At 38.8% G+C, this 21,101-nt stretch overlaps 1 protein-coding gene across 1 annotated transcript in view; it reads right to left on the bottom strand.

The window, feature by feature from the left end:
* Positions 1 to 21,101, bottom strand: part of OXCT1 (3-oxoacid CoA-transferase 1) — an 86,128-nt gene that overhangs the window by 50,411 nt on the left and 14,616 nt on the right. Inside the window, exons 4-7 of the mRNA XM_055790906.1 lie at positions 18,573 to 18,708; positions 15,898 to 16,047; positions 13,852 to 13,958; positions 9,437 to 9,497 (exon numbers count right to left, since the gene is read on the bottom strand). Of these exons, the coding sequence (XP_055646881.1) occupies positions 9,437 to 9,497; positions 13,852 to 13,958; positions 15,898 to 16,047; positions 18,573 to 18,708 (454 nt within the window). The remainder of the gene's footprint in view (positions 1 to 9,436; positions 9,498 to 13,851; positions 13,959 to 15,897; positions 16,048 to 18,572; positions 18,709 to 21,101) is intronic.

The following is a 21,101-nucleotide window of genomic DNA, read 5'->3' as shown; positions in this document are numbered from 1 at the left end:
ATTGCTGCTGGCAAAGGCAAACACAAAGCGCCTGCCTTACAGGAGGTAACTAAACACCACGGGATCAAGAATGTGCTGCTGTCCAAGCCAGAAAGCCTGCTTCTCAGCTGGTCTCATCCCAAGACATTACAAAAGCTACGAGGCTTTCCAAAATGAACAATTAAAAGAAGAAAAACCCAAACAGAAATACTGAACAGCATAAAGCAACAGAAATGAAGGTGCATAAGAACTCACCTAATTCACTCAAAAGAACAAGGTAGAACTGTGAGACATCAGTATAACTTCCATCAGCCCGGAATTCAAATAGGCAAAAATTCTGGCATAAAAATGCAAGTGTCTATTTTGAAGGTACTGTGGGAAAAAAATTGAACCTAAAACTGATTTTATTGAGAAGTTTAGTTTACTCAAACTAATTGCTAGGTGTGTTTGCACCTTCCTTTGCAGCTCTTGATTCTCAGTGTTTGAGAAATTCAGCATTTTCAGAGCTTGGGGGGCACAAATCTCCTTACCACACTGCTTACACTGCCAGCTGGCTACATAACTCCCCCGTTTTGATCAGGAATACAGCCCAGCTCCCCTCTTTGCTTTTCCCTGCTTACTTTAACATAAAACGCCAAAAATAATACATTTGACCTATTCCAAAGGTTAACAACAAAAAGAGACATGTGCCTGCTTTTCTAGAATAAAAAAACCCCAACTGTTTAAAATCACATCACTTATTTTAAGATCTGTTTAGCTATTGCTTTCTCCAGCTTAATCACAAGTGGCAAACAAAGGCACTTATTATTTAAGTCATGGGCATATCAATGGGAGTGCATTTCCGCACACTGGACTTTATGACTGCAAATTTTCTATAAAGCAATTTAACACAGTTTTGGAAAAAAACTGAATACCAAGTGACTTTCAAATGTACACCAGGGCGCTATTTGGGACACAGAAAAATAAAATTAATCTGCAGTCCTCATCCATTCTTCTACTGTCTTCTGCAGCCTGAAAAATCAGCATGATTTGAAGTCAAGACAGTCTTGGTATCTCAGTCCTTCTCCTTAAATCCTCACATTCTTCACTGAGTAATTATGTTCTATAGCATTTGCAGGGAAGAATGTTGCAGGAGAAGACTAAAACCTGAGTTACTCATTCACACAATTACTCCAAAATTCTCACTGTAGCAAGTTACAAGGCTGCAGCTTTCCAAATCTCAATATTTTGACCACCTGAAAAAATGCATCTGCTCACATCAGTAGGCAATTACTCACATTGTAAACTATTTGTAAGATTTTCAATTTGAATATCAAATCTTTCTTCTTTTGTACTGGAAATCTCCATCACAGATGTTAATAGCACAGAAAACAAATTATTGCTTTCAGATACATAAATAAAAGTATGTATGTATATAAATTCCTTGACTCATGTCTAAAACTCTCTGCACAATCCTTTCAGTTCTATAATCATGTATGATTTAAAAAGCATAGACTGATAAATCACTGACTGATTAATGCATCTTACATACAAAGCAGGGCATAAGAATTGTCATTAATTTATCATACATGCAAAGAAAAGTTAAATATGTAGTATTTTAAATCCTATTAATTTTCAATTTCTCATGATATAGGACACGAGTACTGTTAATTAAATATACTTCAAATGCACACTACATCTGGCTTTCTACAAATTATTATGAAAAAAAAAATTATCTTCAGGAGCAAAAAGAGGCTTTCCATCGGTTTCCCCAGCACACTGACTTCCTGGCAATCTGCACTATCTACTGATCAGCCATGGACTTGCTTTAGTTTGTTCTTTTTGAATGTCATATTTATTCTTAACATATGTGAAAAGAATAAAAGGATTTTTTTTCACTAAAGATTGTGTTTACATCTGCAATGAACTTCCAAAGCTGAAAGCTGAGAAAGCTTATGATACTCATTCAATAAAGTATCAATTTAGAAAGGAATAAAACATAGAAGACAGATTAAAAAAAAAAAGTTCAAATCTTGTAGCACAATGTTGTGTGTAGATAAAACCATCTGAACAGCAGTCAGCAAAAATTTGATCTGCTATGAATTGTAACCACTTAATGTTCACTAATCCAGCTAATTCTGAAGTGCTAAGTCCAAATCCACATAATTAGGTTATATATAAAATAAAAGCAACTGTAGGAAAAAACAAAACAAAACACCACCCCTGGTAGATAAATTAACTATTAAAGAAGTTTATTCCCATGAAAATCAGAAGCATGTTAAGTAAATGTAAGAACTACTACTTTATGAACTCCCTTCTAGCTCTGCCTATTCCAGGGCTTCTCAAATCATAAGGTGGTTTGCATAACAGCTGTAAAAATGCTTTGGTTTTCTGTTCTTTTAATAAACACATGCACACACAGAGCAAGGAACCAAATACAAGGAAGGGAAATAAAAACCACAAAAGAGCGTTCAGGCACCTGAGGGTAGGCTTCATTTTGGCAAACTAAAATTACTGTGGCAATGGCGTGCAAACATGTCTAGGAGCTGGTTTTCCAAATCGATAGTAGCAGCCCCTGGATTTCAATTCCAATCTTTCTCTCACTTGTTCCTCAGCCTTCTATGACTGGCATCATAACAGCCACCAAACTGCCTTTTATCATTGCTGGATTCTGAAGCAGAAAAGGCATTAAACACTTTAGCCTTTTTTGTACTCTGCATTGGTAGTTTTAATTTCCTCATTGAGCAGTGAAGTATCAACGTTCTTTGTCTCCTGGCCCACTATGTATGTACTCTTAGAAAGATTTCTTGCTACTTCCAAGCTTTCTTTATTTTATACTGGGCTGCAGATTTCTGAGTTTGCTCCTACGTGCTTAAGCTTTTCTTGTTTGTTTGGGGTTTGTAATGCTTAGCGTCAGACATCTGATCTTGGTATCACTTTCTGTCGTTTTTATTTTCTGTGTTTGACATTGCAATGGTTGTGATCATGGTCAAGCTCCTACTGTTTTTCCAATGCTTTCTCCATGCCAGAGAAGCTCTCAACATAGTATTTCCCTAACTTCATTTCTTCCTAGCTATACCTCCCAGAAACCTTCATATACCAAGTCTTGAAGCTCACAAAATCAGTCTTCCTAAGAAGAATTCCTAATAATTTGATATTTTCCCTTCTGTGCTTTCTAAGGACCACAAGCTTGCATTTCATAGTTACTCTCCCACAAGCATTCACTCAAATGTTCCATCTAATGTTCCTTTGTGAAAGGATACTGTAATGTCTATACACTATAAATGAGTTATCTAAATTCTAATCCACAAGCATCTCTGATTGAGGATTTAGCCAAAACCTAGACAGGCAAATCCAGTCATGCAGTCAAAAGCCCTGACTAGCCACCTAGATGTTTTAGATGCAAAGACCTCCATACTTACACTAATTATATATATTTTTGTATCTCAGGTATATATTTCTTATGTATTATATTAATATATTATGGCAACTTGAATTCTACTGTCACTTGTGCCAGAAGCTGCTGGTAAGGTGACAGGACTAAGCAGCTTAAATGTCCACCCTGTGCCAAATGGGATTTTCAAACAAAACACTCCCCAGCTGCAGATGCCTGGGACACCCCCTCAGCAATCATCCCCTCAAGTGCACACAGAATCATCACTGAGCAATTAAACAATATTGAAAAAGGCTATAGCAACAGAACAACTCAGTGGTTACAGCACTTGCACATTGGACCTCAATTCTGTATTCTTTCTGGCCTCAAATCCTGATCTGTGGTTTCCCAAAAACACAGACTTTGGTCTGTGCTCACCCCAAATCCAGAACTCCTTCCTGTAGCAGGGTTCAGTTTCGAGTTCCATGGCTGCGGGATCCAGGTAAGGGAAAAGGTTCTTTAAGATTCTTCTCCTACTTTAAAATAGTACTTACAGGCTTTATTAGCGTAAACTGTCACTGTGCAAAAACCTTGAAGAATTCATCAGAACAAAGCTAAGCATCTGAGGAAGGTTTTGGTGTCATTAAAGCACTTGCGGGAATACACAGCAAGAAAAAGGTGCATTTTCCAGTTTCGTCAATAAAACACAATGCCATGATTTAGCACAGATAACGGGATACAAACAGCTTATTTCAGTCTGCTTCTGTCCCTTAGTGCAGCGCAGTTCATTGTACCTGAGATAATGGCACTCACTGACGTGGCTGTGTTGTTACCAGGCAACCAGAGATAAAATGCAGGGTTTAATGATTTTTATTTAATGCATTTTTATGAGGAAGTACACTTTTTTTTTCCTCCTCTGATATTATTTGAGGTGGAAATGCTGTTTACACAGGGAGATATATTTAGCCATCCTCTGCAGTCTGGGACAAGAAAATTATTCAAACTGGATATTCAAACCACCAGTCAATAAATATTTCTAAACATATTACTATTACCAATACCAAACACTTATATGATGGCTGAGATCTCAAACCACTTCACCAGGGCCAAGTATTCAGTAGGTTTCACAGCAAAGAATAACTATGGCAAGAAAACAGACAACAGCTTAGGGATGTTTGCAGCTGTTGTGGATGTTTATGTATTCCTCTGTGGCAGAGAGCAAGAACCCAAGCCTGTATCACCCTTCATCTCTCCCGTGCTGTGATGACACCCACACCCACCGAGGTTACAGCATGTTTTTTTCCTTTGGCTTTGGGTTGCCTCGAAAAAGAGGCTTCATCACCAAAAGCTGGGCCTCCTGGTGGGGCTCACAGGAACCTCTGCAGGAAGATGCACATCTTAGGAAGCATTCTAACACCACAGCCCTCGCCGTAGCAGTCTGGGCACACATCCAGGTGGCCTCCTGGCCGTAACTCTGAGCTGCTACACATTTCATTTCCCACCACGCAATTTGAAGGGTCTGTCGAGCAGCCCGCCAGCAGTGCCACCTGCTGAATTCAGCAAACATGTCCCTCATTCAACAGTGCTGGAAACGTTACCATGTATGTAAAACCACACAACCCCTCAAGTTCCTTCACGTGCCAAGCCATTCCCCTGCACCTTTATAAGGGCTAGTGCTCGTATATAACTTGTGACCACCGAGCTCCTCTTAGATCAGCTGATTTCCTGATTTTCCCATCTCTGCAACAGGAGCAGAAGAGTGTTTATAGATCTGAAAATCAACTGAAAGCCTCAGGCTCAGGTCCAAACAAAGCTACAGCTCTGACTACGTACTTAACTCCTCACTTCATCTTGCAGAAGCAGATGAACAGAGAACTTTAAAATGCTACACTGTAGAAAAACTAAAAAACAATTAAACTCCTGTATCATTTTGCTTTCTTGTATCAATAAAGCCAAACTAACTAATGCTGCCGATACTGGATTATTTAACATTTTTCTCTGCAAATGTTACCTTACAAGTAACAGGAATCATGATTCAGTTGAAAATTTCTTTTTGACACTTAATACTGATCATCTTTACATTAAAGTAGAAATTCCACTGGACTAAGCACAGTTGGATCTTTACAGACCATTTTTACATCTTTACAGATTTGTGCATCATCACACATCCTTATTATCAAGAATGTTAACAGGTTCTACTACCTATCTCTTACATAAACAGAAGAAATGCATGTAACAGTTCAAAATAGTTGTGCAGGTCAGCAAACACCACTTGCATTTCATTAGGAGTTTACAATCAATGTATTTCTGATCCCAAAGAGGGTACTGAATGCTACCTCTGACCATTTGCCTCATCAAAATAAACATGGCTGAGGGTCAGGTACTTCAATCTGAAGTTTGTTCTAGGGGAATTTTAAAAACCAATGTAACTCCACTGTGTGCCAGAGCTAACTGGTAACAGTACAGCCTGACTTCTACTTCCTCCTTCAGAAGCCTCTCTAACACACAGCCAGCCTTGCTCCTCACAACACAGGAGAGTTTTTAAGCAAGCAGTAGCTATCAGTTTGCTAGGTGTCGGGCGGGGGCGCGGGGGGCGGTGTCTCTACGTTTATCCTCCACATCCAGAATTCTGCCAAGTTCTTCCACCTCGTGAGTTGTTACAAAAATTGCCTGTCCATACTTCAGCTAAGAATGTAAAATGTCACACTGATGTAAACTAGAGAACAGCAGCTTTAATACATTAAAAAGAAAAAAAAAAAGTGTCCTTTACTGTGTATGCATGTCAGGAGATTTCACAGCACCCCAGGTTAACTTAGAAGGACAGGTTAACAAATGCAGCTGATTACCAGTGCACTTCCCACTTTCACCAAATTCACAGACACCTTGAGATTGGATTTCCAGCAGTTTATATTTCCCTTGTTATGGATCTTACTATGCCAAGTGCCATTACGTATTTTTATCAACAACCAAAAACTAAAATAAATCTGAGGAAAGAATGGTGAAATAATAACATCCTAAGAAAAAAGCGGCAGTTACCAGATACAACAGATAAACCAGGTCTATTCAAACATAACAAGTTTCCTAACAAAACACAGGGTTAGATATCTGTGATCAAGATATACCTGCCATACTTACAGAATGCATGTTGGAAAACACTGAATACACTTTCCTTGAAGTATGCCAGAAACGGATCAACAAGATTTAAGCAGTTAATGCTGTATGACCGCCCATATAATGGTCAGCAAAGAGTACAAGTATGCAAACAAGGAAGCAGGAGGACCAAAGACTAACTCTAACTCTTCATGTGACACTAGTGGTGGCAGTGTTAGTGTTGAACAACACTCCAGTTAGTCACATTTTTAAAGTGTCAGTAAAAAGAGAGAGGAGATGGACATAAAAAGGAGAGGAGAGCTGAAGAAAACTGTTTACAGCTAGAATCACTAAGACTTCAATCTGTTCATCATATCAATAGCACTGAAGAGTCACTCATTGGGAAGGAAATACCAGCTTCAGAAAGGTTTTAATCTAGCAGAAGAGAGTAAAAGCACTGGATAGAACCTAAAGCCAAACTAATTACAGTAAAAAAACATATTTATACCAGTAAGGGTGATTAACCACCAGAACAAGAGAAAACTGAAGGATGGGGTTTCCATCTCTTGTTTGCACCAAGGCAGGATAACTTTCTGATTAAATCTATCTATCCAAATTCAAGTTATTCTGTTATTGAATGTACTTACTGAGCTTAACAGTGACATAAGTGAGCAGCCTAGTACCCATTCTTCTAACATAAAGTTTAATAAATGAAGCTCTGTTCCTAAAAAAAGATTGCTTCTAAAAGACTGGATAAAACTAGATGCACACAAATAAGAAAAAAAAGGAAATAAAAACCTCATCAGAGTAGCTACAAGGAAAACCAGTTCTTTTTCTCTGTATTTATAGCATTCATTTTAAAGGAAAAATTTCAGCAACTCAAAAATCAGAAACAGAGGAATATGCGTCTGATTTTTCCTAGTTACCTGCCTCAGCTTGGTGCTTTGTGCTAGACAAGCAAATGGCAGCAGCCTAAGTCTGGCTGCATAACAGGTACAAAGCTACACATTCAAAATCAGGATGGGAACACCAGATTGAGAAACTACAGTCCTTCAAATCCTAATTAATCAATGCATGACCCTGAAGGCAGGTCTGACCTGTAGCTAGTTTGATGGAAAGGAACAGAGATGGCTTCAAATCTCTGCTTCTAGGACTGTCTGCTTAAGCTGAATGGTCAGTGGGTGAAAAACTGAAACAGAGCTGGGAACAGATACCAGAATTCAGAAATCCCTGCTGCCAGGACAAACGTTTTTCTTCTCCCTGTAAGTGGGTTTGAGAATTTCACCCTTCAACCTTGAACAGTGCTAAGGAGTCAGGCAAAACTTTTCAGTTGCCTCAGGTTCCCTAGTGATTAGCTCTAGACAGCTGCAGTCTGATAATGGTCAGTACTGAGGATGTACTAGATGCCATATTGAGATATCTCCTTCCGATTCCCTGAGTTTGAACTCTTTAAATCCAAACACAACATTCTGAATTCCACTTTGGAAGAAAGACACTTAAAAGTTAAGCCAATCAGGCATTGCATTTGGCTCAAAATATTTATCTGTCCTAGATCTCTGGTTGTGCCTCTTCACCCATTAATTTGTTCATAAAAAATAGATTTTCAAAGTAATATTAATGTGACATCTAGCAAAAAAGCTTGTCAGCTTTTAAATGGTATTGAAAATGCAACAAGACTCATGGTGGACACAGTTCTAAGCAGAGCTACTGAAGACTGTTAAGTGGAATTATAGCAAGAAGGATGTCACATAATTGCTGCTCACTGACAAGAAAATTCTACCCTATCACATGTGGATAGAAGAGCAGAAAGAGAGAAAGAGATGGAATGTAGGTGGAAGGCTTTGATCTACTTAAATACCCTAAATGCCAGACTGAATAAAGTATGAAGGGCAATAACTAGAAGGAAAGAGAATGATGAAGGATTCCTTATTTCATTTTTAAAGAGAAAAATATTTAAAACTTTTCTTGAAAAGCAACTCTGAAAATGTATGTACTAGTGCTGAATTGTCACTGTAAGTCATATGACAAATTCTAAGGTATTTTTTGCCATAGTTCTGTAAAACAAAAAGAAATAACTCAAGTTCCCAAATGTATTATCCAGGGATGTTTATAGAACAAGTAAATTTTCCAGCTAAGATTTTACAAAAAAAACCCCAAACAACCACCAAACAAAATAAAACAAAAACCCTGAAGAAATATAAGCCTCTAGCATTTAGAATTTACTAGAAATAGTATAGAAGGGTTTGTCTTGATATTACTGTCAAACTTTATTTAGCTTTTATCAGGCATATTAAAAAAAAAAACAACTTACCAGATAGTGATGAAAAAAAAATCTAACAGAGCAGCCTGTCTTTTAGATATTGCTATGCCTTAGCAACTCTCCAGTCACCAATATATTTCCAGAGTAGGCTGCTCCACACTTTAAACATTACCGTTTTAGACAACAAGGAAAAAGGACAAAAACAGTGGAAGAAACTTCTAGATCATCTAGTCCTCCTCTTTCTCAAGGCATAACTAAATGTCTGTATCCATTCTGGACTGGCATTTACATAATTAATTAGATTTTAGAGACTGCAACTATGATGGCTCCATGATTTGCCCAATCTGTGTTACTATGTACTTATCATTATTTTCAGGAAGTTTTGCATAAGGTCTTAGGTGAACCTTCTCAAGCACAGCCTAAGCCTACTATTTCTTCTTTCATAAACATATTATTTTAATTAACAAATTTGAAGGCTGTTGTCATGTTTCCCTTCAAAGGCTGATCACGGCAAATATGAAGTCCTGGCCAGGATCAGATGAACAGTAATCAACTGAGGAACCATGGCGAACTAATCACTAAAACACAGTATAGTGTTAGGAGTAGGTAATCCAAGGAGACAGGCTAGATCACAGCCTCTAGTATGAAATCCCCTAGTGAGTCAAGGAATGGAGAACCCTGTCCCTGGAATACCATGTAAAACAAAGGGGTATGTTGACCACGGGTACAGGGCTTGTTATGTTTCAATTCCATACCTCTACCACAGTTGTCCTGGCAGCTTTGCACATAGGTTGGTTGAAGTTTCTTGCAGTTTTCCTGCAAAAGAAAATCAGTAAGTATTAAAAGCTGTAATAGTACGAAGAAAGACTTTTCAGAGATAAGCTACTGTATACACTGTACCTCTGTAATACAAACATCACAAATCTTTTCACCAAATAGCTATAGCACTAATAAAAAAGTAGGAGGGAGGAGAAAGTATTATGGAATTGTGTAAGATGCATATGAAATCAAATCATTTTGCGCTACATTAGAAAATATTTACAACAGCTCTTTTGACTTTTAATCAGCACATTCTTTAACTGAAAGTGGATATGCTACTGATACCTTCATTTATTAGAACAAAGAGCAGCAGCAAGCTGGGCTTTGTCCAATGCACCTTCCCATTATTTCACTGCACGAATGAAATTAATCTCCACAGGGAGCAAGCACAGGGCCTAACAACCTCTCAAGTCCCACACAGACCTTCATAATTCAGACTAAGATTTGGGATAGCACTTTGCACAGTAGTAAATTTAATCCAATTCACTTGATTTAAAAAAACGATGCCAGTTTTGGCACTCACTGCAAGACTCTGGCATTGATTCTAAGTATTCCCATGCAGTATTTCTGTAACAAGGAAGAAGAACCTTCAGGGAATAAAAGTAACATATAACATTTTCAACTGTGCTGGGACCTGCAGCAAGGTCCCAATAGGCACACACGGGAAAACAAGTGACCTGAGTGAGCCCCTTTCTGTGTTTTTCAGAAAGCAAACAAAACTGTGTGGCACAACATTTAAGAAAAAATATGTATATTTTATTGGGGTTCCACTAATAGCTTCTCAGCATTTTTCTCTTTTTAAAAGTAGAATTCTTGATTTTTTATCATCAAAATGCATGAAACTGGAGTTTAAAACAAGTCAAAACCCCCTTTCGCCTTCTGCAAAAGCATTTTTTTTTCTGACCGTCCTTATTTCCCGACACCTAACCCTTTCTCTCTCCTGTGATTACCTTACCCAGCACAATAGCCATGCTGAACTTCGGGATGCTGCTGCCACCTCATGGCTTTGGGGAGGTAGGGACTTGAAATGACCAAATCCTGGCACTACCGTGCAGTTTTAACAGGATTTCTAATGCAGAGACCTACAGAATCAAAGCTATACCCTAAGACACGTATCTTGGGGAAATCGTGTTTTATTGGTAATACACAGCAGCTTTGAAGCCTCTAATGGAGGCTACAGAAGGGACAATATCTTTCGTCTGTGTGTACCCTCTGTGGCTGTGTATACACAAAAGGGTGTAAGAAGAGGAAACCATCTGGGGAAAAAAAAAAAAAAAAAATACTTGAATTTATATTCTTCTCTTAGTGCATGAATACAATAGTAGCTAGCACTGATTTAGGCAGGACTATCTTAAACCAGGTGGAGTAGAAAATGAGAAGAAAAAGAGCACTACAAAAGCTGAATCAAAACAGCAAGGGAATGGACCCAAATGGGAGAAGGCAGATGTGGAAACAAAGAATTCAGTATTCCATCCCAAGCCATTATTTTCTGAGCCAAAGACTTGCTCAAGATCATAGTGGCTGGTCTGCCAGTAAATGAAACTGATACAAAGTTATTTTTACATAGAAGAAAAAGCTACAAGAAAACATTTCAATGTCAAATTGAGAAGAGTTAAGGGGATTGATTCTGACCCTATTTACAAAAGCTTGTGCAATTCAGAATGTTAGTAAAGTTGTTTCAGAAGCAGCAGCCTTTTACAAGATCAAAGGTCTTATTTCTAAAGAATCACCTGGAAAAAGAAAAAACAGAAACACTGTTTTCTAACACAGAAAAATGCTGAAGTTTTTGGGGTATAAAATCCAGAAACTAACTAGCCAAGTTGGCCTTTTCATTTTAAGATAGCTTTCTGGACATCCAGACTCAGCAACATCTAAAAAATCCATTGTTTCAGTGATGGATTCCTAAGCTGACCCAAAGGCATGAAAATGGCTTTTCTCCTAAAGGCAAAAAATAGCAAACTAGCTCACAGTAGACTAAACCAAAGAATGACATCCACTGCATACCTAATGGTGCAGATATGAGGGGACATCTCAAATATTAACTGAATTTACATACTGCAGAACCACTTGAAGCATGAAGAAATAACCTGATGACTGTGACAGCAGGGGCCCTGACTCGGGTTATTCCTTCAACATCTCTGTTCCTTTGTCAAGAGCGTACTTTCAACAGCACCAAACTACACCTCTGCTTGTAAAGTGGAACTATATGTTTGTAAAGTGGAAGTATTTAGTGGGCTAGAAGAACTCCAAAGCAGAATGGTACCACATGGAAAGGGAGGGGACCCAAAGGAGGGAGAACATCCACAAAAGCAATAGCACTGCCTGCTGTTGTCCCTAATGAGCAAAGCTCCAAGGGACATTAAGACCTGGAGACCCACCGTTCTGCTATGTAGAACTTGTACCTGCACCAGACTAACAAAGCAAAATACCCATATACACATCCTTTCAGCTAGCACAGGAACAAGGTGGGATTATTTCATTGTTTGAGGGGGTCTCGGATTATTTGTCTTTGTAATGGCACACTGTACCTAACAATTATTATCTGCTGGGCCAGACACAGCAGAATAGTCCACTCAGCATAAAGATGCCTAGAAGGAAAGCAGCCACAGCATACTGTATAGAACAAAAGAGCTAGGGGACATGAGGTATCACGTAGAAAACCCTGTTTAAAAAATTACTTTCTAAAGGAGCTTATGCCATTCCAAATCCCCAAGAAAACAGCATAATGTCATGTATGAGACTAGACAAGAAAACTCACATTGCCCTATGGTCCAAATAAGTCTACCTGAAGTACATTAGATTTTAAAAAGACTCTTAAGCTTGACGGTGATTAATAGTTTGCAGACACTTACTCCATTCCTATTGGCTCCAGAGATACCAGCGAAAGCAGTGGCAGATGTGAGCAAACGGCACCTATGTCTATCTAGGTATAACTCAGCAAACACAAATAGAAGTCACATAATAAAGTATGGATGGGTCCCACTGGCAGTGAATACACACTCAGTATGTAGCACAATGTCAAAAATACATTTTCCTTTTCATCCTGTAGATCACAAACATTGCTGTAATACTCTAATCTATTACCATTTCCTCCTCTTTTGACTCCCACAGGCTACGAGATGCACCTATGTTCCTCTGTTCTAGGCCATCAGGTAATCTGTGTCTCATCCGAGAGCAGAATGGGTCACTGCTTATTATGAGCAAATTCTTTTAAGCTAGCAATAGTCTACATGGAATAAGATACTGGATGATGATGATTCCATCTTTGATCAGTTACACTTGAAAGGAGCCAAGATTTTTAGGTCTCCACTCCACATGGCAGTAGTATCCGCTATCAATTGTATTGTGTGAAAGTGGGAGACTTGAAGACTAAGGATGAGGAGGGAGAGGGAAGGTCATAGAGACCAACAGGACATAAAAGGGGGTGGAAAAGGGAGAACGCAACTAGTGTGTTCCTGTGGAGAATGAAAGAATTTTTCAGAGATGAGTGTATATATCACTAGATAGATATGGGGTAAAAGCACAGACAGTAGGGGCTCAAGATCAAACAAAGAGAAGCCCAAAGGGGAAGACTGTTTCCTGTATTCCATGTCCCAGAGCCTAAGGAAAGCAGATCAGCAGCCATAAAATTCATGTACATGCACACAAGGAAGTTCAATTTTTAATTAGGAACCACCTTGTCTTGCCAGTGGCAAAACCAGGCTATCAAGAGTTCGGTAAAATAAAAAAGTCTTTCTTAATTTTCATGCAATTTGATTTAATATTACACCTTAAACATACTCAAACCTCTCCTAATTCAGTTCAGGACAAACCAGAGCACAAATACAGCAACACCCAGACTTTTCACTACTTAAATTGCTATGATGCCTTTCCTCACACCACTGAGATCAAAGTGACTTTAAACACACTTTTCTGGGGACAGAATCAAGTTTTTCCATTACTGACTGGCCAGGAGACTGACTCAGCTCCCTTCTCTTCCAACATACATGAGACTGCACTTTTTGGTTCAGCCTTCAATTGCACAAAGAAAAGGACGCAAACTAACATGAAAATTGAAACGAACAGAATGTCACTACATTTCTTCACAGTCACCACACTGCCTTTGGTCTGCTATGTCTCATTTTTGACTATTTATGTTTTACTTCACAGTTACGTTTGAATTCTCAAAAGTCATTAGAAAAAGTAATTATATTTTGTTTTTTATAGCAGTATAATTTGACAGTAGGGAAAGGCAATATGAAAGAAAGTGAAATCAGTCAAACATTTTTTTGACATCACAAGGAGACAGGATTCTCCTCTTTCATTATCTAAATAATTAAAGAATCTTTTCCCACTGGTAAACAAGTCATACCTGAAAATTATGTTTCCTGCACGATCAGCCTTCCAGGCCTTCACAAGAGCAAAATCTCCTGTAATTGACTTCTCCAGAATAAAGTGACGACCATCAAACTCTCGCACCTAGAGAGAATAGTTTAGTCTTCTTTTTGTACTGCAAAAAAAGTTTTATCTGAAAAACCACAGCCCAGCCATATAATAACAGAGAAACACGGAAAGGCTGTAAACCCCAGTTTTACTGTAGTGTCTCTGTTCAGTGACACAGAACAAGAATCAGATCCATATACCTGCTGCTCCATCTACTGGAATTAGACATGCCTCTTCCTGCATATCTACCACCTAACCAAAAGCAGAACTGTTGTAAAAACTTATAATCACTGCCCACCACCAGAAACCCCAAATCTAAAATGAAGTGGATTTGAGACGGAGTACTCAAATCACATCTTCTGCCAGGCTGAATTTAATTTGATTTTACCTGCATTTATAATCAATATTTAAAATGGTACTGTGCCTGAAGCCAAACAGCTTCTGACAAACAGCTAGGATTTTAATTCTACATAGAAACATTAAACAGCATTTCTCTTAACAATGTAGAAGATTAGAATATACACAAATACTACTTGAGAACTATTTAAACTTTCTGAGAGGATCAGAAAGTATGACAAGTGTGTCAGAAGTCACTTTCTTGGTACTATAAAGATCTGAGCTTTTATAAAATTATACTTGCATTCAAAAAGGGTTTGGAGAATGGATTTGATCAAAATATGCTAGTCGTGTTCTTAGCCCCCCAGAAGACTGAGGAAACTAAGAGCAACTTTTCCACAAATGTTAAAAGTAGAATAAAAATTTTAACAGTATTATAAGCTATTTAATAAAGAAAACATTCCTTCAAACAGTAACACATCATGGAGACATATTCAGTAAGAAAATCAAGGAAAAAAGGGATTAGGTTAATGATTACATACTGAAAATAGCCATGTATAAAATACATGAAAATGGCGGGGGGGGGGGGGGGGGGGGGGGGGGGGTGCGCGGCAGGAAATTACCTTTACCCCAGAGGTGTTCTTGAAGAAGAATTTAAAGCAGTTTGCAGCTTAACTGAAACATACAGCATTAGCCCCATCCATTTCTTCCAAATTATGGCACTGAGGAATCTCTTTCCTTCTCCAAATTCTACATCCAATTTCAGTATGAAACCCTTCTTTCTCTCTTGGAAGCCACACTCTTTATTTCTTTGCAATTTCAAATACTCAGACTAAATTGCATTTCAACTGTTGGTAAATGCATTTCCTGAGAGTCTGTCAACTGAGCTCTTCCCTATTTAATAGGAAAACGTTCCATCTCTTCTAATGCTAAAACTTCACATACAGCTGCAGGGCTGCTTCCTCCATACCACAGTATTTAAAGAGCACCTGCCTCACTAATAGGAGGTTGTTCTCAATCCATACTGTGCACTACATTGGCCTGGTACAAGACTTTTTTGAATACACAGCACACCTCGTCAAAGAACTGTCAAGCAAAGAGTAACTCAGGAAGGCAATTTTTCACTTGGACCAGTTCTTGATGCTAAGTCACCCTAAAGCTGTAAAAACTTTTCTAACACATCAGAGAGGAGAGAAGTAAGCAGTGGGAGCAAAACTAACATGTCTGGTACCACAGACATCCTATTAATTCAATATACTGTCGCAGCACTCTCCAAACTAGCCGGCTGCAATAAGGTCTTTTACCATGACATACCAGCATACTCTTCATGCCAGTCCCTCTGCTGCATTCTCCTTGCCTCTCCTCATCCAGGGCGTGTGTTCTCTCTCTTGTCTCTTCCTTGGCTGCCCAACCCCTTAACAGAACCAGCCACAGCTGCACCTTATCTACATCGGCCAACTCGCAGCCCCTGAAGCCAGCCCACAGCTGTATATTATCAATGCTAATTAACCCAGCTTTATTCTTCTACAATATACAAAGGTTAAACTTGGCCAGGAGGTGCTTAAACTACTGTTTATGTTGAAATATGTAAGAAATTCAGTTTTCAAAGCAGAAGGCTTCCTAATAACAGATACCTTACCTCTCTTGGCTGGCTGGCAATGGCAATGGTGCCATCAGTGTTGTATTTGATAGGCGCTCCCCCTTCCTGCACCAGTGTCCCATAGCCAGTACTGGTGTAAAATGCTGGGATTCCTGCTCCTCCGGCTCTAATACGTTCAGCAAGTGTACCCTATGGGAAAACATATTTAAGAACTAGTCATTTGGGAGTATCAAATTAAACTTTGATGAATAGCTTGCATGAACTCATTTTTATATCCTGTCATTTGGAGCTTTTCCTTCTGAACTCAGCAGACCATCATATCTATTTCTTCCTCCCATTCTAGCTCTCCTTTGTGGGACTGGTACTCAGTATAGCAAGAATGCTTCACACATGGCCATAAACTGCTCAAGAACACACCGTCACATAACTCCCAAGCCCCAGCACATTGTTGTGCCGCCTCTCCTTTCAGCTTGTTTCCCAATTCATTACTCTGGGAAGAGTAGAGCTCTTTTTCTGTCTTCCACCTGGCTACATATGCTAGAAGCTTTTATATATATATATACATATATATATATATATATATAAGCTTTTATAACGGTCCTACGTATTCATGTTTCATTCTCCAACATCTTAAGAAAAACTTCATACCGTACTCCAAGTTGAAACAGCCATGCATAGCATATCAAGAAAGGAGGAGGGAGTCCAGTGACCTGGGTTGCCCATGCCAAGAATACCAAGAAGCTGACATTACAGCTTTTCTACTCTACTGACCACCCCATCTGCAGTCTGCTCTGTGTCCAGCTGTACAAAGGATATTAACAGTCCAAGTTCCCCACCAGCCTTAATTATGGACTTACGGCCAAAGACACATCTGCCTGCTTTTCATTAGTGTCCTTCCCAAATCTGTTTTGTATTTTTCTGGATTCAAAGCAAGACAAGATTTTCAAAATCAATTATTTAGCTTGACAGCCTTCAAAACATAGGTTGCATTCTTCCCAGTTACCCTGAAACAGTTACTTCTGGTAGGTTCGCAAAATGGTGGCAAAAGGCAGATGGAAACCATGCAATGATACAAAGTCCTGTGTTCCAATCAGCCCTAGCATTTCAAGATCTCATCACCATGACCTCTCCCTGACACAACAGTCCCCCATTTTGCCTAAACTTATGCCAAACTTGAAGTGCATTATCCAAAAGGCTATATTATGTTGACACAAATATTTCAAATCCCTGCATCTCCTAGCAAGTCATTAATTCACCTTACTGTTTACCGTTTCACACTGTAGACCCAGTATTTTCATGGTGGATCTATACAGCTAGTCTGTGTAGTCTACATAGCCAACTACTTGTTTAAGGAGTTCCAGGTCTTCTAGACGAAAGCACTGAACATTAAGTACAAAGAAGGAAAAAACAAATTTAAGATGTGCAGCTTTTGAAACATGAGGTGTCATAAGCGCCTGGTTATTTCCATGTTGGCCGGCTGGGTTTAAAAGGAGCTTTTCTGCCCATCTCTGGGCTTCTAAGAGACATTCCCATGACATGGAGCCCAGGACTCTTTTCTCCATAAAATCTTAAGACTCGTGCTTTTGCTAGAAACTTAAATGAATAGGTGTTTAAAGCACAAAGGTCATGTGTCACCTTTGGAAATGCCACACACTAACATGCTGTAGGTTTTAAAGCTGGAGCAGTAATTTCACAAAACTATATCTCAATAGAATGTCATCGATCTCACGATTTCAGGATCTCATTGCATTCAGGCTGTATTATTGACAGTGATAAAATAATTAAAAGTATGGTGTGAAAAAGTTAAGTTGTATATACTGGCTCATAACACTATGCAGAGACTAGTTTAATTAGGATTTAATGAGCAAGCCCAAAAGAGTTGTCCTGTTGCAAGTGGCAATCTTCTAATGTGATTCCCACCCACTAGATGGCACACTGCACATGCACAGCCCTAACAGCACATGCCAGTAATTCCGCAAGTCCCTGACTTTTTTTCCCCTTACATGGGCCACAGTACTGAGCATACTTCATGTGTCTTTCCACAATCTACCAAAAATTAAACACTGTAGAATAAAATATACATATCTGTGTGCATATACGTATGTCTATACAGATATATAGATGTACACTTGATATTAATACTTCATCTGGAGCAGGGGAAGTGTGACGAGGAAGGAGCAGCAGACATAACAGCAGAGACAATGGCAGAGACAAGGCGTGACGAACTGACCACAATCCCCACTCCCCGTCCTGCTGTGGTGCTGAGGCAAAGAAAATGGGGAGTAAAGTTAAACCTGGGAAGAAGGGAGGGGTGTGGGGAGGTGGTTTTTTTAAGATTTAGTTTTATTGCTCATTATTCCACTCTGATTTGATTGGTAATAAACTAAACTCATTTTCCAAGTCGAGTCTGTTTTGCCCATGATGGTAGTCGGTGAGTGATCTGTCCCTGTCCTTACCTTGACCCAGAAGCCTTTGGTTACATCCCCTCTCCCCTGCCCTGCTGAGGATGGGAGTGAGAGAGCAGCTTGGTGGGCACCTGGTGTCCAGACCGGGTCAACCCACCACAGATTACAAGTGCCATCTCTCTTTACTGCACATCTGCACACAGGCAAAACATCGGGATTGCAAAATCATTTTTGAAGAGCACTTACACATTATTCTGCTCAGTATTTTCGATGAAAAGAAATAACCAGCCTCCCAGAGACGCTCCTTACCTGAGGTGTAAGCTCAACTTCAAGCTCACCAGATAAATACTGGCGTTCAAATTCAGCATTCTCTCCAACATACGATGACACCATGCGTTTTATCTGCTTAGTCTGAAGCAGGAGACCAAGTCCAAAATTGTCAACACTGTGTAGAAAAAGCCAGACAATACTCAGCATTTATAACAGTTTTGTTGTATTCAAAGCATTTGATTAACCTTAATGACTTAACAAGATAGAACAAAGTTATATTTCCCCACTTTAGACATAAGGAATTGGGAGACAAAAATCAAATTCCAGCTTTAAAGTGTGAAAACATCAAAGCTACAAGTAAAATTTACAAGTCCAGTGCTCAGACTCACCTCCTCCAAGGCACTGAATACATCCCAAATTCCCTTTGAAAAACATTTCACATGTAACAGATACAAATACCAGCTTAAAAAGTAATTACTTTTTTTTTATCATATTTGCTCTTTAAAAAGCCTTACTAATTAATAAAAAGTCTCACATGGCACAACCTGGCTTTGCATGAACACAGACTTATTTTTTATTTAAACTCTTGCTCCCCAGGAAAAAAGTAAGGGATTGTTTAGCAGCTCAAGGAGAAAGGCATACTCATATTTATGGAGTTAGTTTGCATATAAGGTAAGAGAATATTTGGATTTAACTTTTCTTATTACAGTAAAAAATTCAGTTCTTAGTAATTGTCTACTCCAGCAAAAGATTTACTGCAGTCAAGATTTTCTTGTCTGTGTCATAATATCAGCTTAAACTGAATGCCAAAGCTAACATACATTTCTCTTGTGCCAGTGCTTCCACATTCTGATATCCTAAAGACATTACTGTCTATTAGTCTTTAGCATTTTTGCAATGTTTTTCACCCTGTATTGTCTACTGATAAGAATATATTTCAAGAGTTCCTGTGACCAAAGGGCTGTGTTAAAAAAAAGCTATTTCAATTTGAAAAAAACATAAGGCTAAAAAATAAAAATGGCAATAAATATAGATGTTATTACAAAGGCATGTTTCTTTCACATTTCCAACACATTATGGAGGATGTTGGCAGACTGGTACATGTACACGAAGCTTCTCCACATGTATGTTGGTGTCTGCAACATATCAGTGGAGAACTCAGATCTTCCACTCCCAGTACAGGAAAGATGCCATGATACAGAAGCACCTCACAAAAAGTGACGTGTATCTGCCACTAGTCGCCTCAATTCAGTACGACTTAATCTACACAATGGCTTGAGACTTCAGGATAAGGAATACTGAAAAATAGTAAAGGAATACTTTAAGAAATTACACCCAGTATTCAGCACGCTGTAATTAACATACCCATGTGCTTACAATATATGCATCCTATTGAAAACACCACCCCTGAAGAAGAGCTCCAAAAAGGTTGTTTGTAGTTTCAAATTCTATTAATTGCTTTAATGAAATACATCTCCTTCTTATACAAACCTCACCCTTCTGGTATTTTTACACCACCATGACTACAACATTGCTTCCTTCTCCAGGTACTGTCAGAAATTAACTATCTTTCCACTAGTGACCAGATGGAGAAAGGAATGCATCAGACTGCTTTCCCTCTATTCTCCCTCCTTATACCTTTCCCAAATTACCAGTAAGTATATCCCCTAATCCTGGCTTTATAAGCTACAGTGATGCGGGAAAAAATTAATGTAAAGGGGACCTGTATAAGTACTGTAATACAAATCTATACTCCTCATACAAAAAAAAATAATCTCAAAACCTATCTTTCTCAAAAAAGGCAAAAAAACCACCCCAACTTAAAAATCAAGATACAATGCTGAGTGAGCTGAGAGGTATTTGTTTTGCGCAATAAATCAGTGTAGATCAGAAGAAAGAATTCACTGAGCTACAACTAAACCTCAATTAATGTATGTTAGTACTCCACGACTTCAGGATCCATGTCAGACATCTCAGCTGTGACCTCGTAGCATCCTTTCAAAATGCCAGATTCAAAAATTTCACTATTATATAGTATTAATTTTCAAATATAAAAGTGGTAATGATGAACCCATTTTTACAACAGTACCCCTATCCTCTTGCCTGCCCGCACCAACACCCCAGAGCATGTGCTGCAGTGCTGCGTGTGAAGGGAAAGGGGCTGAGCAGAGCAGTACCAGCACCAGCTCTTTATCTTCTACCACAACACTCACAACAGCTGCAAGGACAGATGTGCAGTCACAAATACTTCTCAACCGCATGCATAATGAGGACTATTTTAAGGTTAGGACTATTCTAAGAAGATACACACTTCTATGCATACTCAGGCGTTCTGCAAACTGCATGACAGGAAGTGAAACAAGCTTCTCTGACCTGGTTCTCTGAATTTGTTCTATGTTCTCTAGCTGTAAAGAACTTGGTGTATTATAAAAGCTTGCTCCACTCTCCAACTCTGACCTATTAAAAAAAAATAAAATCTAACTGATGCAATGTTAGAAGTGTTGCAGTGCCAAAGCCTTGAAAATGAGTGCTGCATGAAAACAACCCATATTCCTAACTCCCCACAGA

This window comes from Falco peregrinus, chromosome Z (assembly GCF_023634155.1).
Source record: "Falco peregrinus isolate bFalPer1 chromosome Z, bFalPer1.pri, whole genome shotgun sequence".
Classification (NCBI taxonomy): domain Eukaryota; kingdom Metazoa; phylum Chordata; class Aves; order Falconiformes; family Falconidae; genus Falco; species Falco peregrinus.
Note: the sequence above shows the minus strand (reverse complement) of the source record. Positions and strands in the feature narration are given on the sequence as shown.